The sequence below is a fragment of the Haliaeetus albicilla genome, chromosome 7 (genome assembly GCF_947461875.1).
Source record: "Haliaeetus albicilla chromosome 7, bHalAlb1.1, whole genome shotgun sequence".
In the NCBI taxonomy this organism is placed as follows: Eukaryota; Metazoa; Chordata; class Aves; order Accipitriformes; family Accipitridae; genus Haliaeetus; species Haliaeetus albicilla.
The window spans coordinates 26,646,617-26,664,628 of record NC_091489.1 but is presented as its reverse complement, the minus strand read 5'-3'; the positions used below and the strand labels follow the sequence as shown (position 1 = coordinate 26,664,628).

Sequence of the window (18,012 nt, the reverse complement as noted above, 5' to 3'; positions counted from 1 at the left end):
CCAAGATTTATTTTTACTTTAAATCTCAGTGCCATGAGACTGCTGCAACTCCTGAACTCATGCTTGAATAATATCTGCCCTTCAATAACATTTTTCACAGCATTCAAGATACCAAAAGTCCTGAATCATGCTAGATTTCAAACTGTAAAATTCAATCTTAAAAATAGATTGTGAGGTAGCATTGGTTATCTCTGCAACATTGATATTATGAAATGGCAAAATATTATAATATGATGAAAAGAAATAATTAATAATAGCTTATAAGCATGTATGGTGATCATTAGCTGCAGGTACACTGCCAGTGTCCCACCTTTTCGTATTTATGATAGCCAATGATGCAACAGCCGCTTGATTTCTGCCTCGTGCCCTCCCAGCCCAGGGCCTGGCTGTAACACCCACCTTCCCCAGGAGCTTTATGGGCTGCCCAGCACCATGTCCCTTCTTATCCACTGCCCGCTGGAAGGGCACAGCTTCGCCCCCTGCTCTTGCCCATGTTTAAAGTGATCCCTTTCAAACGTGTCTGCAAGGCCGTGTTTGATGCCAGCCCAAAGGCTTGCCATGCCTGACTCCAGCAGCCCCGTCTGGATGGTGCTCAGGGCTCAGCCTGACTTCTCATGAGGAACCAGTGGCAGGAAGTAGAAGGACTTTCTTGCTGTCCTTCACCAGTGATGGCTCTGAGCACAGCTTTGAGTCCTTGTGTACCACAAGATCAGTAAGAAGTCAGGGTATGGTTCTCACATAAATTAAATACCATGGATTAACCACTTAATTTATAGTTTAAAAATTTCCACTGTAAAGGAACGTGGAAGACAATATTCTTTCCTGTAGAATTGTGTTAAAAACCTATGAATGACTTCTAGTTCTTCCAAAAACATAACATTGTTTCATAACAACTGCTAGCTTATATTTTTTGCTTGATGTAACCTGCCTTCTGCTACATCTTGCTATGGTTATTCATGTACGTCTGCTAAATTTAGTCATTTATTTTGCTAATGTTCTTACTGCTGAAAATCCCCCCTGGAGATATCGAAATATGCCTGAAGTGCACCAGGTGAAGAGCAGATTCTGGGCCTGTCCCAGAGACCTTGCAGAATAACCCCAGGATGTGCTCTTACATCACCTGGGAGTGTTGCTGCTCATAAACCATCAGGAGCCTTACATAAGCTCACCTTCTGACTGTGCCAGATAACCAACCCATGGAAGGAAGGATTTGGGACCCGGTCTAAACTTCTCCTGAATCATCATTTGAAGTCCATTGCTAAATTTCACCACACCTTTGCCTAAATAACACAAACTTTTATTAACCAGATGAAAGATTATGGCTACAATTAATTATTTCTTTTACTACATAGGATGCACTGTGGCCAAAGAAAAACAGCTACAAAGTGCTTATTTATGCCCTTGCTTTTAGCCACCGAGTGGTGAGTTGTTTAGCTCACAGCCGTGGATATGAAGCCTGCGTGGGCATAGTCTCCTGCAATGTAAGCCTAGATTGTCCTGCTGACTGTGCTGCTGTTGCCTCTTAGGTATGTAAGGGAAGAATTAGGACCACAACACTCCACTGATAACCATAATAAACAGAACTTTAACAGTAAAACATTCCAGAAAAATTCCTGATTTTCTCAAAAATTCCTGAAGGAAGTGTGAGCTTTGGTCAATGCCTTGTTTTCATATATTATCATCAACTACACTGTCCCAACCTATTCCCTTGTGTGTTTGAGAGCTTTGCTGCCCACCTGCTGGGATGAGAAACACCACAGCAGGTCAGGGACTGGATGAAATTAGACCTTTCCAGCCATCACCAATGTACTGGATGACTTTGGCCAGCTCATTTCAGCCTTCAGTACTTTTGTTTTCCTTTGGGGACTGTGTGAGCTCTCTGTGACGGGCTGCTCATCCTTTCAGCAGCATCTGCGTCCCATGCCACAGCCCCTCACTCATGTCGTGCTAACTCGGCACTGCGCCCTCAGCTTCTCACCACTGGTGTTGCGTTGCCAGCGCTGCCTTCCCAGAGGTTAACCACACAGTCAAGTGAAGTCCATTTTCTAAGCTCACTTATTTTCTATAATTTGAAGGAATTTTTACAACATAGGGTAAAATTCACCCCTGGGAAAATCAGCCTAACACTCTCGTTCATGTCTGCCATTAGGTGTCAGTGTGACAACAACCATGATACACAAAGGCTATTTTGGGACATGCAGAGATGCCACCCCATTCTAAACTTCTCATTTTCGACTCAGGGAAAATACAATATGCAACTGAGAGGAAGGTTGAGGAAAGCAAGAAACATTTTTTTTCCCCCACATTTTTCCATCACCTGATTGAAGTTATTTACTAACAGATAAGTCCATCTGCATTGCATTCAGTGTGTCCCAGGTTCCAGGTGCTGCAGTTGTCAAAGTGTAATATTTACAAAACCAGGACAAGAGCTTCAGCACACACTGATATGACACCTTATTTGGGGGCAAAAGAAACAGTCAATACTATTAGTAATTTGCAGTCCACAGGAGGTAAACTACTTTGCCCATATGTAAATGTTAAATTACTCATGTAAGTTGATGCCTGCCGATGTTAATGCTTATAGATGGTTAAAATACTGTGTTAGGAAAACAACTAAAAGTTCCACTCATTCAGAAGAAAAAGATATAAAAACTTAAAAACTAGTTTTAAAGCAATTTTTTGTGTCTGAAATATTACCTTATTTTGGTGTCTCCGTGGTATGCATGATGAAGAAATAGTAAAAGTATGACATATATTAAGGAGTTTGCAATTGTTTTTAAACAAAGTTTCGGGTGCTTCCCAAAATGAGATGGCAGAGGTAGCAAACAGGTTTTGGTTCCTTGGGAGTTTTGAAAGTTAGTACAGTTTTAAAATAAAAATCAGGTTTTGGGGAAAAAAGTATTTTCAGAAGAAAATTAATTTTAAAAATATTCTCCAGTTCCCTCTAGTACTGAGAATACCTCAAGTACTTGTAGGATAGCATTTTTTTGCCTTATGTTTGGCACTGGAAATGTTTCCACCATTAACTTTAATCAGATGTAGATCAGGTCAGCATAATGGCTAAATCAGCTTGACCTTCACAAGGATCAGGGAATCAGTAGTGCAAGAAGATCATTTGGATTCAACTTTGCCTTCCTCTTTTCTCCTTTGAGATGGAAGAGATTGTGAGCATTGCTTAAATTTGGTGGGGGTTTTTTATATTGATAAATTTAATCTTGAGTAGCACCATGCTGCTGAGATGACCATCTGAACATGCTGGCTTTTCTTTTAGCTACTTCCAGTTTTCTAGTCACTGCATGACACAGGAGTCGTTAGTTCTGAGCATGAACTGCAGAGCCCAGAGTAATCCTAGCCAAAGCAAGGATCCTCAGGTACCATCTCTGCTATAATTCCCCAGGTTGGATAGCTGCAGTTCTCTTTATGAGAGCAAAGACTTCCAAAATTTGGTAGCCCTGCCCCCCTTCAAGTTGGGGGTGGGGAAAGAAAAACTCATGTGCCAATTTGACCTTGTCCTTGTAACAGATAATTATAGGCATTAGGAATAGAAAAGATGCCTGATTAAATGGCTCCAGCCACCTGCTAATACAAGATTGTGAAGTAATCCTTGACCATTTTCATATTAAGAGTTGCCATGATGATGTTCTTCCACTCCTTATGCTACTCAGCTTGCCTAGAAAGCTGTGTCCTATAGTTCAGCTTCCTTGCACCCTCTTTCTCTTTTGCTTTGTACTGTCTTAAATACCAGTGATTAAACCTTTCTTTATATTGGTACTGGTGGGTGCTTGAGAGATCCTGCTATCCTACACATCTATTTTGACTTCAGAAATATGAATTTAAGAGCTCCTTATTTTTACATGTGGTTTCAGACCAGTTTGTTCTTCTTGTTTGTGGTATAAAGGGAGCAGATGAAAATGCCAGCTGGGCTAGCAGTTTGAGAAACCTGCAGCACTGGCCATTGTAGCTGGCTGTACCCCCGGTGCCATCGGGGCCCCAGGGTAGGTGTAAGTAGAGGCTCCAGGGCCAGGCACAACCTGCTCACATGGCACTCTCACTCAGAGTTAGTTTAGGTGAGTCCAAAGGTAATTTTGCTAATTTTGAAGGAAAATCATTAGTAAAATAGACCTGAAAGCAGCAGAGAGCTGTAAGCCTGCTTTAAACCAAGCACTGTTCTTGTAGAGAGAGTTGCTTCAAGCCGCTCTTTACAGATCAGAAAGGATCGTGGTGACAGTTTCCCTCTGACTGATCCTTTCTCCCTGCAATGGAGAACTGGTTTAGGCTGCAGCCTAAACCAGTCCAAAAGTGTCCCATAAAACGTGAATTGCAAGGAAGAGTTTCCACCCAAAGTCAGAGAAGAGGCAGAGGGAGCAGAGTCAGGCTGTAAAGAAGGACTAGAAGGACACAGTAGTAACCAGGTAGATAGTAAGCATCTCTGGATGATGCACATCTGTGTGAGAAGGACTGGTGGTGGCATGTGAGGAAAGAAAAAACCGCTGCGGCAATGCAGGAATGCAGAAAGATGCTGTGTAATGGCAAACTTTCCCTATTGAACATTAATTGCTTTCCATGGATACAAAATGCACTTTAAGTGATGAAGGGAGTGGCTGACAAGCAATGCTGTATTCAACAGATATCAGAGAATGCAGTCAAGGTTAATTACCTTCTTTTTAAAAACAAGTAATGTTTTTTCCTGAAAAGATGAGCATCTGTCTGAGACACAATCTTATCTCCAAACTCCTGTTGTCTACTTCAATGAGAAGAGGAGCAAGAAAGGGAATGAAATGGGGCAGTGAGGGGACTTCAGCAGGAGCCATGGTGATTTTTTTTTTTTTTTCCTGGAATCAGGCATCAGCTCTTTGCATCACTTCCCATGGACTTTCCTCCTGGTTGCCTTCAGAAGCACAAGCAATGCCAGGAACTGCCCACAGCTCCCTCTGGGGCTCTGAGCTTCCCAAGCAGCATCCACAGCCACTGCTCCTGCTGACGGAGTTTATTTAAATAGGCAGGGAGAAAGTATTTGTGTTTGTGTTGTCCTAAAATTTTTAGGACAACATTTGCAGAAGGCAGCATATAGTGTAAACTACCTCCATGAAGTTTTTAAAAAGAACCAAACCTCTGGTATTCATGCCACTCTGTAATTGAGGGATACCAATCAGATGAAGGTCTTCCCAGGGAGTGCAAGGAACAGCCTGGGAAGGAAAAACCTGCTGTTTCTACAAGGTTACATTTCCCCTTTGAAAGGGCATATGAAGTGTGGTGTGTCCCCTTTCCAAAACTTTACATTTTCCCTCTAAATTAGTCTTTTCTAATGGTAACGGGTGAAAAGGAAAAGTGTGCGCCTGTCAGTCGGGGTTTTCAGATGCCGATACAGTCACATCGGCTTTTAAGGCCTCTGGGCACCCTCGCCACAGAATGTGCTGGTGGTTATCAGCAAGTCTGTGCAGCAAAGCACTGGAGAGGGTGAGTGACGGGCCGTAAATGCCTATCAGGGAGGACCTGCCCTTATATCTGCTTCAGTGGCTTTATTAGCCACACCTTTCTTGTAAATTGTAAAGTGTCAGTCAGGGTGCTCTGGAGATGGTTAAAACAAGATGTGCTCTAATACCCCAACTTCTTTTATGTCCTAGTGCCTTGAGGTGCATTTAGAAAACGCATGGTTTTATCTCATATTGTAGGATTTAGCCAAGAGACATTGAACAGAGCACCTTATAAGTGTCATTAAGAGAGCTCAGCAACAGGATGTCACTATGCATATTGTGTGCAAACCCACAACTTGCATATATATCTACACATCACAATAAAGTTTTAGACTTTGTAGGTTTAAAATAATATGTTGGTACCTACTGTGTAGCATGTTTTCTATACATTGCACCAGTGTTGCTAATTTTCTATGCAGATGCACACACGCACAGACCCCATAAAAACTTGGCCCTCAATTTATGAAAACTTATCCAAAAAATTCCCAACTTAGTATCCTAATTCTTAAAGCACAAAAAGTATTCTAGAAAGTCAGTATTTTTAAAGGGACTGAAAAAAAATATATAAGCATTTTCAATTTTGCTACATGGAAAGCTAGCTCCTGTTAAACTATGCAGGTATTAAGCTCATTAATGTCTGAGTAAGTTTAGTCTATACAACCTTCCAGTATGAGTAACATTTTTTTTCCATGAAACCCACTGACTATGAGCACATTAGTCTGGCAGAGGCCGGAAAGCAATACTGTTTTGTAATTTGGGCTTTATTTACAGGTAGTATCCCCATTTTTCCATTATTTGGATTAGGCAACTAACTGGTCCCAAGTTTTTCTTCATTAAAAGAAAAAGAAAAAAAACTCCTTTTAATAAGTGTGTGCTTCACACTTTCAAACTTCAATAGCATAGAATTTTTCACTTAATCAGAAAGCTGATTTAATTTGCTGCTAGGTTAAATGTTAAAGGTTTCAGTCTTATGACCATGAATTCTCAAATTAAATTCAGTGCATTGCTTAAATTTCTAGCTGCAGTGCATTTAGCCTAATTGCTTTGGTAAGTTGGCTGCTTAGTAACTACTACTCTTCTGAATTTTTGTCTTTAAAGGCGAGCAATGAAATAAGCCTGAGGGGCACAGGTGGGCTAGCCTGCTCTTTGGGATTCACCTGTGGGGTCTTTGGATATCTCTTCCAGTCTGACCACATCCTCAGACCATGTCTGATGAGGCTGTTCTGCTGACAAGGGAGAGCATTTAAACACCTGTAGGTTTTAGCTATTTAAGCCCAAATCAGTTTTGAAGCAACAAGAAAGGCTGAGCAAAATGGTTCAGATTTCAGTCAGTTGTCAACTAAATGTGTGCACTGGGCCTTTAAGTATTTGGCCAGACACATCTTGATTGCTTAGCTTTTGTTTTCGCCCTTGGAAAGTCAGCTGGATAATACCCTGTAGCCAAAGTCTATTCTGTGATGCTATAAGCAGGCTGGGCTGGGGGGGGGAGAGGGAGAATTAACCAAAAAAAAGAGTTATATTTATGTATTTCCTGATTTTTGTGAGCCAAGCTATTTGCAGTCATTTTCAGTTTCTTTGCAATGTTAAGTATAAAAACCATAGGGACTTAAAATTATCCCAGTGATGCAATCTTTAAGGTGGGCTCCTTGTCTTGGGGCTGAGTCGCAATGCGAACAGGGGGGTGATGGAAGCAATAGAGGAAACTTCCACCAACTGCAGCCAGCAGGGGCAAGCCCCGAGTGTGTAGTTTTTTCCTCTTTGTTTACAACATTTTTAAGGCTTTGAGTTCTCACGCAACATATATGTCATTAAATGGCTGATGCCTCTTTGCACACGATGTTGTGATGGCCTGCAGCAACCTGAATTAATTGTTTCAGTAGTTGATGGTGGTTACTAGCCATAATTATTATAATTTGCATTTATAAAAACATCTTTCATCTAAGGATCTCAAAATGCTTTTGCGCACATTTAATTAAGCTTCACAACATCCTGTGAGGTAAGTGTCAAGAGTGTTGTTATATCCATTTTTACACAGGTTTCTCCAAGAAAACAAGGTCAGTCTCTTACATGACTGGTATTTGGTTCACATCACACTTGCACAGGACAGAGCAACTAGCACAGCTGCAGGAATTAGGGGTGCTGATCTAGGTCACTTTGCATCTCCCACATAGCTCTTGCTGCTGCCATGCTGTGTGGACACATGCACTAAGCCACCGCAAACACAGTCAGAGCAACCTCAGCCTCGATCTCCAGTCTGAGATGGCCCTTTCTTTCCCAGGAGCACTCCAGCAGCAGAAGAGTCTTGGGAAGAAAAACAGATAAGCACCCTACATATTGCACAAGATGACATAACCCATCCTGCAAAGATCTGTTCTTTCTATAATTTTCTACCTTAACATTTAAGCCTCTCTTTGCAATCTGCACACAGCAAAATATTTCTACTGCAGCCAAAGCCAAGAAACTAGCTGCAAGCAACATAAAGTTACCCTTTATCAGTCACTCGCTTGTTCTAAAGAGGCTGCACGCACTTCATGTCCAGCTCCTACCAGCCTTAGATTCAAACTTATGGGCAATCAACACTTCTGAGATCTATTAAATCCTAGATTACCACTCAACTGTGGTATTTAAAAGTGAGGATCAACTCAAGCAAGATAGACTTGGAACTTGAGGGGACAACGGGAGGAGACAGTTTTCAAAAGCTCATTTCTTTTTCAAACATACGACTGTGTTGTTTAAATTGAGCCTGGCTCTCTGTAAGCTCTGTTGATCACCATATTAGCCCTAAGGAAGATAGGTCTAAGTGCTTGCAAATTGAGTAAGAAGTCCTGGGCCATACCTCCATGAGTTCTTTACCATCCCCATCAATTTATAAGGGCTTGTTTACATGTGGCAATGACCAGATTAGCTATTTTGAAAGAACTCTGCCTGTGGATGCACTTATTCCAAAATAAAAGCCACTTTACTTTTCTAAATTAAGTGGACTTACAGGTAGAGCGTAATTATTCTGAATAACATGAGAAAGAAAGTAATTTCATTCCTAAGTAGACCATTCAGCAGGAATATTCTGAAATGAGCTGTGTGGCTAATTTCGCATGTTGATGCTTTTTAAGGCACTGACATAGTTGCACAGCCATCAACAACCAATTTTGTTTTTGGTGCATCCTTTTCCCAGAAAGGGTGTGCCAATGCAAGGCGGGAGTTAGGTTGTCTTTGTCAAAGGTCTTCATACTTCTGTCTTTACCTGACATTATTTCTGCTTAACTTAACAGCATGAAATGATTTCTGAAAACATTCCTGCTTTTTCTAACACCAAAAAGCACTGCTGGAGCACAGATGGAAGAGACTTCAATGTGTCCTACTCCACTCATAGGAGATACCAGCAGCAACAGCAGAGGCTTTGTCCTAGCTTCTTTGGAGGAGCACCCCAGTGAGGCCCAGGGAAAGTGGGTCCTGCTCCCCAACTTAAGTATATCTGGAGCATCCTTCAGGGATGGTATTGCTCACCCCTGATTCTTTTCAGTTCCCCTGAGTCAATGTACAGGATTTATTCTGGTCCGTGTTTCTCTTGTGGGGGAAGGAACACCTGGCAGCCAGAGGAGAAGGTCTGGCACAAGAACATACCTCAGAAATGAAAATGTTACCTGATGCTGTCTACTTCACTTTCAGCAGAAATAGAGGACAGTCATTGGGCTAAGCCTGCTTTTTTACTGAAGCTTTCTTCTGCTTTTCCTCTCCTCCAAACTTGTTCACGTCTACTGCTGCACAGAAAAGGAAAATGTGGTAGCAACCCAGAGGTTGGGAGGCTACAGTGCCATGGGAATCACAGCATCAGGCCCACAGAGTGTTTTTTCTTGCGGCTACCAGAAAACCTTCAATAACTTCAAATCAGTACTTCTGGGGTCTGTTTCTTTTTTTGGAAGGGGGGAGGTAAAAACTGTGGTTGTGTTATCTCATATTGCAGAAATCAAGACTCGATGGGTACTATATTATCCTTTTTGGACCTCAGTCACTCCCAAAGATTCAAGATGAACTCTGCCTGCCCAGGCACCAGAGTCGGTGCCCCAGGGAATTTCTTCATATCTAAGGGATATGCAGGATGTGTACTCGCATGCCCTTGCTGCCTCTCAACTCTAGCTGTACATGCAGTTTCGCTTTAGGAACCTGTACCTCCAGTATTGCAATATCTTTTTCAGTCTCTGTCATCAAGAGTTTAAATACAGTTCAGATCAGTGTTAGTGGCCCAGCTCCAAACAAGGAGAATTGCTGCAATTCGTTATCTTGACAAATTAACTGGTCTGAGGCAATTCCTTTTTGAGAGAGATACAATTAGCTAGCTCTTGAACTCTAGCCTTGCTCCAGTGCTATGGCATAGTTATGCACCTGCTCAAAAAATGTTGATACTACAACTAAGACTTTCCCACCTGTAAATGTAATTTCTGCACTAAGAGCCTTAGTGTTACGCAGCCATGCCTTGCTGTCCTCGTGCCACTCTTGTACCCTGTTGTAGCGTGGGATAACAATGCAGACCTCATTTGTAAAGGACTCCGACCTCAGCTGATTAAAAAAAAGGCTGTCTGAAGACCAAGGTGGTCATCTTGTATAGCCAGGGTCCTTGTCAGAAAACCACCGGAAGGGCCTGGCACAGAGAGTGTTATATCAGAGAGACACATCACCATTTGTCCCATCCTCTGTTTTGAGTACAACTTCCTGGTCCAGTGGAAAAATGCGGCTTTCCTACCCCCAGTCCACTGCATAGAAAACAGTAGCCCATGCAGACCTAAAACAGAGATTTTCTTTGGAAAAGAAGGCATCCTTCTAATGGTGTTTTCTCCCTGGGATTTAGGCAGGAGTTTCTAGTTGCAATCCCTCAGCCCTTATATACCTGGTGAAAACTGGGTTGACATCAGGTACAGTACCCCCTCCTGATGTGGACAGGAGCTGATGCTCCAGGGAAGGCAGAGTGACTGCCAGCGTTGCCTGGTTTCCCACACCTCCTGGCCTGGAGGAGCAGCTTCCTTCTGCCTCTTTCTACCAAGGAATGAAAATACATCCACAGCTACACTTTATTCTTCCAACCCAATATAGGAAGATGCACTTCTCATCCATTTCCCTGTGGAAAGCAACTTCTACCCCTCAGCCATAGCTCACCTGTGGGCATCGTCTTCCGTTGCACAAGATCTCCCAGGCGCTAAAAGATATCCCTTAACCATTTGTCCGAACTATTCCCTTTTGGAAACTGTTTGGGATAAAGCTGTCCTGCAGAAGGCTTGTGTTTGCCTAGAGCATCTTTCTATGGACTTGGTGGCTGGGAGTTTCCTTGAGCTCCTCTTTGAACTCCAAGCCTTCAGCATCCAAAACATTTAACCCTCAATTTCTTTCCTGCTTTATCAGTTTGGCCGGCTTCCAGCTGGCAGCATTTATTTGCAGGCTTCCTTTCTGCATCTTGTGTTTGCAGATGTATTTCTCTTTCAATTAACCCCCTGAAATGGTTTTCTTCTCCCCTGAGCCTACCTGCCTCCAGTCTGGCCGGCAGATCTCCCTGCTCTGGATGCCTGGGGGGCGGCAACCGGGAGCGGAGACGCTTGGTCCTTGGGCTGGAAGTGCCAAGCAGAGGGTGTGCCCAGTACACGGGCGTCACGAAGAGCAGCTGAAGGAACACGCAAGCTCAGCAGCGCTTGCTTTGCCCGTTGTGGGTTGGGGCTTGCAATGCCAGAGGCACTTTTGCCTCTGTGGAGTCTCTAGAGCATCGCTTAAGAATAATCAGGTCTTCCCTGAATGCTTTCACTGAGATGCTCCGGAGCACGCACCCACATTTCCACTGCTGCAGCCTTCACCCCAAACAATGGGAATGTCTCTGCTCGCCAGCAGCTTTTGCCCAGCTTTCCTTTAGAACAGGTATTTCTAGATAGTCACTTAAAATGAAAAAGAAAAGAGAAAAGAAAAGAAAAGAAAAGAAAAGAAAAGAGAAAATAAAAGAAAAGAAAAGAACAAAGACCTGGTCTAAAATACCACTTACCAAACAAAGAAAATGCCTAGTCACCAGGAATGTCCTCTCTCCTGTGCCTGCTGTAATTGCTGAGCAGTAGCAGCCTTAGGTTGCTCATCTTGTCTCTTGGCACTCCAGCTTGTTAACATGCATCGGCAACCGAGAGGAGAGCTGCTTGCCTGCTGCCAAGATTATGAGGCAAACTTCACATAGTTTGGGAAACCCGATAAAATCTAGAGGTGCAATATCTCTATTGCTGGGACACTATTCAAGCCTTTGAAGTGAAAGAGCCTGGAATTGAAGGAAATCCTTGGTTATTCAGTCTCTCTCAGCTGTCAACCCATCACAGCTTGGTACTACCACATCTGGATCACCCTGTAAGACACGCCTTCTTTTTTTTAAATTAAATAAGATTGACACTGCTAGGGTAGTTCCTAAGGAACCTGATTACTTAGGCTCCAGGGAGATATAAAATGAACTATTCATCCTATATAGTAGTTAGCTTAATTTTGTGTATGATTCTAGCAGAGCAAATGAGTAGTAGAGATTGAAATCTCAGCCGGAGCTAGTAAAGACTTGGCATTTCCATTTGCAGAAAGTTTTAAAGCCAGGTTTCACTGCAAGCTGCAGAAGACTGCTAAGTGAAATGTAACTGTCTACGCTACAAAAAAAAAAAAAAAGAGTTGTTTATAAATGTTAACTACTTCTTTAGTTTTATCACATAAATTTATTTTAATTCTTAAATTTCCTGGCACACCCACTGAAACAGTTTTGCTGCTGCTAATATGCCTAGTATCCAACTAGTGAAATAATGCCATGTTATGCTACCATTAATGGTTGCTTCTACTTAGTAGTGATTGAAGTGCCTTATCTTCTCAGGTATCAAATTGTTAAATTACAACACAAATGGGAGATATTCTGATTTACATATCTTTTCCAGCTCTCTCCACAGTAACAGCTGTTCTCAATGAGTTTTAAAAGTACTATAAAAACAGTATTTTGACAGTTTATATTTGTCAAATGAAAACATGTCAGCACTGGGAATTAACAAAACAACAAAAAAATAATCTAAAAATAAGAAGTCATGGAAAACTAGACCAAAAGAAGCAGAGGAGTTTAGAGTTATATTTTTACACACACACACACGCAAAGCTGTGTGGTTTCCCTGCAGGAATTTGTTGAAACTGAATGATTTTATTAGAATCTGTTTATTTAGAAAGACGTTTTCAGGAAAACAATTGTAACCAGAAAAAAGAGCTGACCACACTCAAGTCAGTAATGGAAGTTCCCACTAGTATTGATACCAAAAGAATCTTAGTCAGTTTAGAAATACTTTCATGTAATTTGAGAAAACCTGGGGCAGAGTTAAGGTGGAGCAACTTGATAATGCATGAGATCATGCTCAATCTCACAGTCATTTGCCTTAAAAAAACCCAAACCAAACCAATACAAAAAAAAAATCACAATAAAATAAAATAAAATAAAAAGTTAATGCATAATAAAAGGAGATATGAACTCATTCACATGGAAATAGCTATTCAGGTAAAAAAAAGAATTTGTTTAAATGCCTAAAAAAAAGATTGTTTGGGTTATTACTAAACTATACTGTTTTACAGCACTTGCTGTTCTTAACCATTTGCATTTCTTCACACCCTTGCTTTGTTTCTTTCAGAAAAACTACTGTTTACTTCTTCTTTTTTTAAAAAGAGCAGTATGTCTGAAGTCTGTGTGGTTCACTGGGAGTTCATTGGGATATATTTGCAACTCCTGAAGCAAAAAAATGGTATTTTATCTTTAGAAGGAGTTACATTTTTTGAACTTATTGAATTTTTCAAAGATCAGCATGAAGAGTTCTGATTAAATGCTTGCTTCAGCGTTTTAAAGGCTTCTTGTGTCCCTGTTGCCTAAGGAGGTCGTACATTACGATTTCTCTGTAAACATCAGATTCTACAGAATTGGCTCTGCATACCATGCCCAGCACACAAAGAAGAAGTCAAATGGCTTATCTCTCAGTTATCAACTAGTTTATTTTTCATGCCCAAAAAAGGCTATATTTTTACAAGAGCAGCAGCTACTTTGTAAATAATTTAATGGCTTCTGTTAAGTAGAGCTGTCAATTTTGCAAACAATATTAAAAGAAGATTTTCATTTTGCCACAGGATTGCACATTTTAAAATGCATTTTTATCCCTGAAAGTCCAGTGGACGATACTGGAGAATGGAAACAGCTTCTGATTTGCAAACACAGATCCAAAAGAGAATAGATATGGTTAAATAGTGACACATATATGAGCAGGGAAGGCACGAGAGCTCATCAGGTGCCTATGATGTTCAGAGAGCATCCTGTTCATTAAAGCGTAGGAAAAATTTTAGTGGACTTGTAAAGAAACGTATTTGGCTATTTCAGACAGGCGCTAGACATAGCAATAGCGGCTATCAGCAAATTTTGGAAATGCAGAATGTGCATTGTACGGCTGTGTGTGGACAACATTATCCTAATATTTATCATGACAAATGGGATTTTGTAGATAAAGATTTTTGGCACAATATAATTCATACTATTTTATCTGATAAATGAGTTCAGTGATCAAAAAACAATGTTAGCTGCGATATCAACTCTCAGGTTTTTAAAATTCAAATTCAGATTCACATCCCCAGCTTCTAACATGATAAGCAAATACTAGGTTAAAATTAAAACCAGCAAGAGTTTATTGTGCAATAACACAAAGGAAGATCCCAGATTACCTGAATATGAAATCTTGGGTGCAACTTGTGATACCTCCAATGCTAGCACAAAGTCAAGTCTTTATTAAGCACCAAAGCCTAGCCAGAGCCCTCATCTAGATGTGAGGACCACCACCCTCTCCCAGCTCTATGGCATTGTTGCCAAAATCCTTCCCTTTATAATTAAATGTGGGATATGTTGCCTCTGATTTGGGAAGGGCTGTGTTGTTTAAACAGTGTTCCTTGTGCATTTGTTTTTCCTGCTGTAGCACTTTTCACAAGCAACACAGTCCAATGTCCCACAACAAAAATGTTTATTTCTTTACTCTAGAGCTCATATCTGATGGTTTTGTGGCTTTAAACCACTCCTGGCATCTGATCCTATCTAATGTTCTTCTGCAACACCGCAGCTGTATACCCAGACTAGAATAGGTTCAATCCTTGTAACTTGAGGTCAGTTTCAGATATTTAATTTAGATATGAAAATGCAAAGAAATCTTTTTGCACTCCCTTGGGTAAGAACCCCCCTCATCCCCCAATATTGGCTACAAGTGTGCTTGCATATGACAGACTGCTCTGTTTTCCATGAGGTTCCTATGGATCAGTAGCATTATTTAACAAGGTGTAGCTTTGCTGCATCCACAGCGCAAAAATATCAAAGTCAACAGCCATGGTTATAATTGCTCATAGTGTTCATGTATTCGAAATATGCCACACGAGGACTGAATACATCCAGATTGTAGCCCACTCCACATTACAAAACTGCTAGGTCCTACCCAGAGCACCTGTGTGAGTTACACTGAAGTGATTGACGTGAGAGGGCTGTGATTTATTCAGGTCTGGTTGTCAGCAGGTACGAGAAAATGCAAATTAATAGTATGATAGAAAGAGATCAAGACAAAGCTGACCCAATCCTATTTTGTTTCCTTTCTCAATAAACACTCCTCTCTGGGCATCTCTCAGTGTTCTACGTTTTGAAACGCCACTGCTCCTTGGAGCTAGGTCAGCCTCAGAAGTGACGTCTAAGGAGAAGCCATGATCATCATATATTGGTGAAAATTTGTAACTTTAGGTTACATAGACCTTAGACATTACTGAGTAGGTGCAAAAAGAAAAAAGAGAAGAAAAGATTGATTACACCAGCTTGACCTCACACTGTAAGTCTTAGCTTTGAGATTTAGCAAACTAAAAGGTTAAACATTTCCCTCAAAAGCTAAGACCAAGTGAAGAGGGAAGCTCTTCAGGACCAAAGACTCCGTTCGCAGGTGGAAGCATGGCAGTGAGAGCTGTGTTCCCAAGCAGAGGCTGTCAAAGTTTGTCCCACGAGAGGTATGGTGGATTTTGCCTCCACACACATCAACAGGAATTTTGTTTAAGCCCTTTCCCAGAGTTCTTCACCCATATCAAAAGCAGTTTCTCCTGTGCCTTTGTGAGTTCTCCATATTGCTCCCCTCCTTCTCTCGGCTGCTCGTTCTGCAACAGGCTCCAAGAAGAGATCTCCAGAGAAACCTACTTTACTTGCCCTTGAGTCACGTTTCCTAAACGTAGAGCATTGCTTGAACACCTTTTTTCTCCCCTCCTTTTTTTTCTTTGGATGTTTTATTCCAGGTAGAGGAGAAATTGTATGAGAGCCAGTTTAGCTCCTTTATTTATTGTAACGTGGTGTGCGTGCTTGGAGGTGTGTTGCCCCTGACCGAGTTGGTTGTTTTCAGCAATTCCCCACGTTTCTCCATGTGTGGCAAACGGCAGCCCAGACGGAGAATATCAGTTACCTGAAAAAGCCAAATTGGTTGCCACACTTCACCCTCTCGCGCACCGCAGATGCTAATAATATTTAGGTAGCATGAAGAGTAGAAATAGTTTGCAGCAATCTTAACAGCATTTGCTTTTTAGTACTCGGAGATTCAGAAACGCTTACAAGTAGATTTGCCCTCCTAAGCTGGTGAGCATTCTGGGTCTCTGGCCAAAATGTAAACTAGCAGTATGGCAACGCTCGCAAGAGCATTATATTCTTCGCACTGCCCGTGGTGTTACCATGGGTATCGTGCAGATTAGCTTATACAGGAGCCGGGAAGGCAGAGAACAAGGGGAGAAAAACAGGATTAAAAAAGAGAAAACGCAAAAGGTTCTTACAATTTTGAGAAAAATCTTTTAAAGTCTTTATCTGTAACAGGATTTTTTTCCCTTAATCCAAACTCTGCTAGCCTGGGGTTTGATTATATTTTTTATTTATTTTAAGTCTCACACCTAGAATATGCAATTCCTCCTCTATATTTTTTGGTGGCTCAGGTATTTTCAAACAATTTCCTTCCCCGAAGGGCTCAGACTGGAACTTCAGAATTGAAAACCTCTCCTTCACCTACCTGAAGAGTTCAGGTCTTGGTTGTGAACCAAAATATTTTGAAACAAAACTAAGGAAAGTCTTCATTTTTAAAGGAAGGAGTTACACATAGCCTTGTGGGGGAAGAGTCCAACTGCTCAGACTTGGATCCATATGGCAACAGTGAAATACTCACACACAGCAGCGTTTGGCAGCCAGCTAGACCTTCTGTAGTTGACAATTTAGAGAAGGCATTTCCTCCTTGCTAACTAAAGCCAACGCACACTCACTCCCTCCCTTCCAAAAACACTTGGATGTGTTATTGTTGCTGGTTGTTAGCTACTTGGCCTTCTTTTCAAGGGGAAAAGTCAAGGGTGAAAACTGTATAAGCATGTGGTTTTCCATTCGACTGGATCCATTACAAGAGAGGACACCCTTGTCCTTATTGACATCTAAGACAAACAGTCGGCAACTTGTTTGGTACTTTGGCATTAACTAAGCCTGATATCTTATCTTGATTCATCTTAACAGAACTTCTGGGGCCGTCAGACGAAGAAGACTCATCTCATGAAGCTTTCATTGACCAAACTTCAGAACAGGGAGGAGAGCGTGACCTGCCTGCTCCTGGTCCAGCCATCGGACCGTCAGCACAGAGCTGGTCCTGCAGGTGAGTGGCACAGGAAAGGGCACCCGGGCAACTTCTGTGTCTGTCAAAGATGTTTCGTAAGGGCAAGGAAAATCCTGTATTTCCATAACAGAAAATGGAAGGGAAGGGAGAAAAAATAACTAAAATACTTCTGAAATTTATGTTTGATATTCTGACCTTTCCTCACAACCTCAGTTGTCATCTGCATCGTGACTGTAAACACAATAAAACATTAAGACACGAAGCAGGAACTAAGTAAAACTTGGAAGCCAAAAGGACATGGCATGGACACAAAGCAATCTCCAGAAACATAGACAGTTTTTGAGCATTTAATATGCACTAGCACAACCATTTTTGAATTAAACCATTTGGGCAAATGCAGCCTTCCTTGATGAATGTGCAGAAGGGAGAAATACAGCAATGAAAATGCAGCAAATTAACAGTTACAGGTGGCAAACAGAACTTTTAAAAACCTAACATGATCTTTACAGATTTCTGTAAGCTCGTCACTAGCCTGTGATCAAAATCCCTGGGATGATCTTTTGAGAGTGCCCTTCTTCCAAAGTTGATTAAAACCTGAAACTTACCTATTATGAGAGAAACAACAGGTCTGATGACTGGGGGTTTTTTTCAATGCTTTTGTTGCTAGTGAAGCAGCACACCACCTTGCAACAGATGAAATTAGAGTGAAACAGCTCTTCTGCAAGGATTAAAAAAACATTTAATTCTCTTATTTTTCTTCATGCATTCTTGATAGAAAAGAAACAATTGCTTGTTCCCAGTGAGTCTACAGGTGCACTTATTTTTATTCTCTATGCCTACTGTATGTGGGAACATTTTTAGTAAATCTAGTGTGAGTACAA

At 41.4% G+C, this 18,012-nt stretch overlaps 1 protein-coding gene across 4 annotated transcripts in view; it reads left to right on the top strand.

Annotated features, from left to right (window-relative positions):
- Positions 1-18,012, top strand: part of WDPCP (WD repeat containing planar cell polarity effector) — a 159,825-nt gene that overhangs the window by 124,571 nt on the left and 17,242 nt on the right. For all 4 annotated transcript variants that reach the window (XR_011325437.1, XM_069787458.1, XM_069787456.1 and 1 more), the window contains exon 16: positions 17,035-17,170. Coding sequence is in view for 3 of the 4 variants with exons in the window: in XM_069787458.1 (XP_069643559.1) it covers positions 17,035-17,170 (136 nt within the window). In the remaining variant the exon portion in view is untranslated. The remainder of the gene's footprint in view (positions 1-17,034; positions 17,171-18,012) is intronic.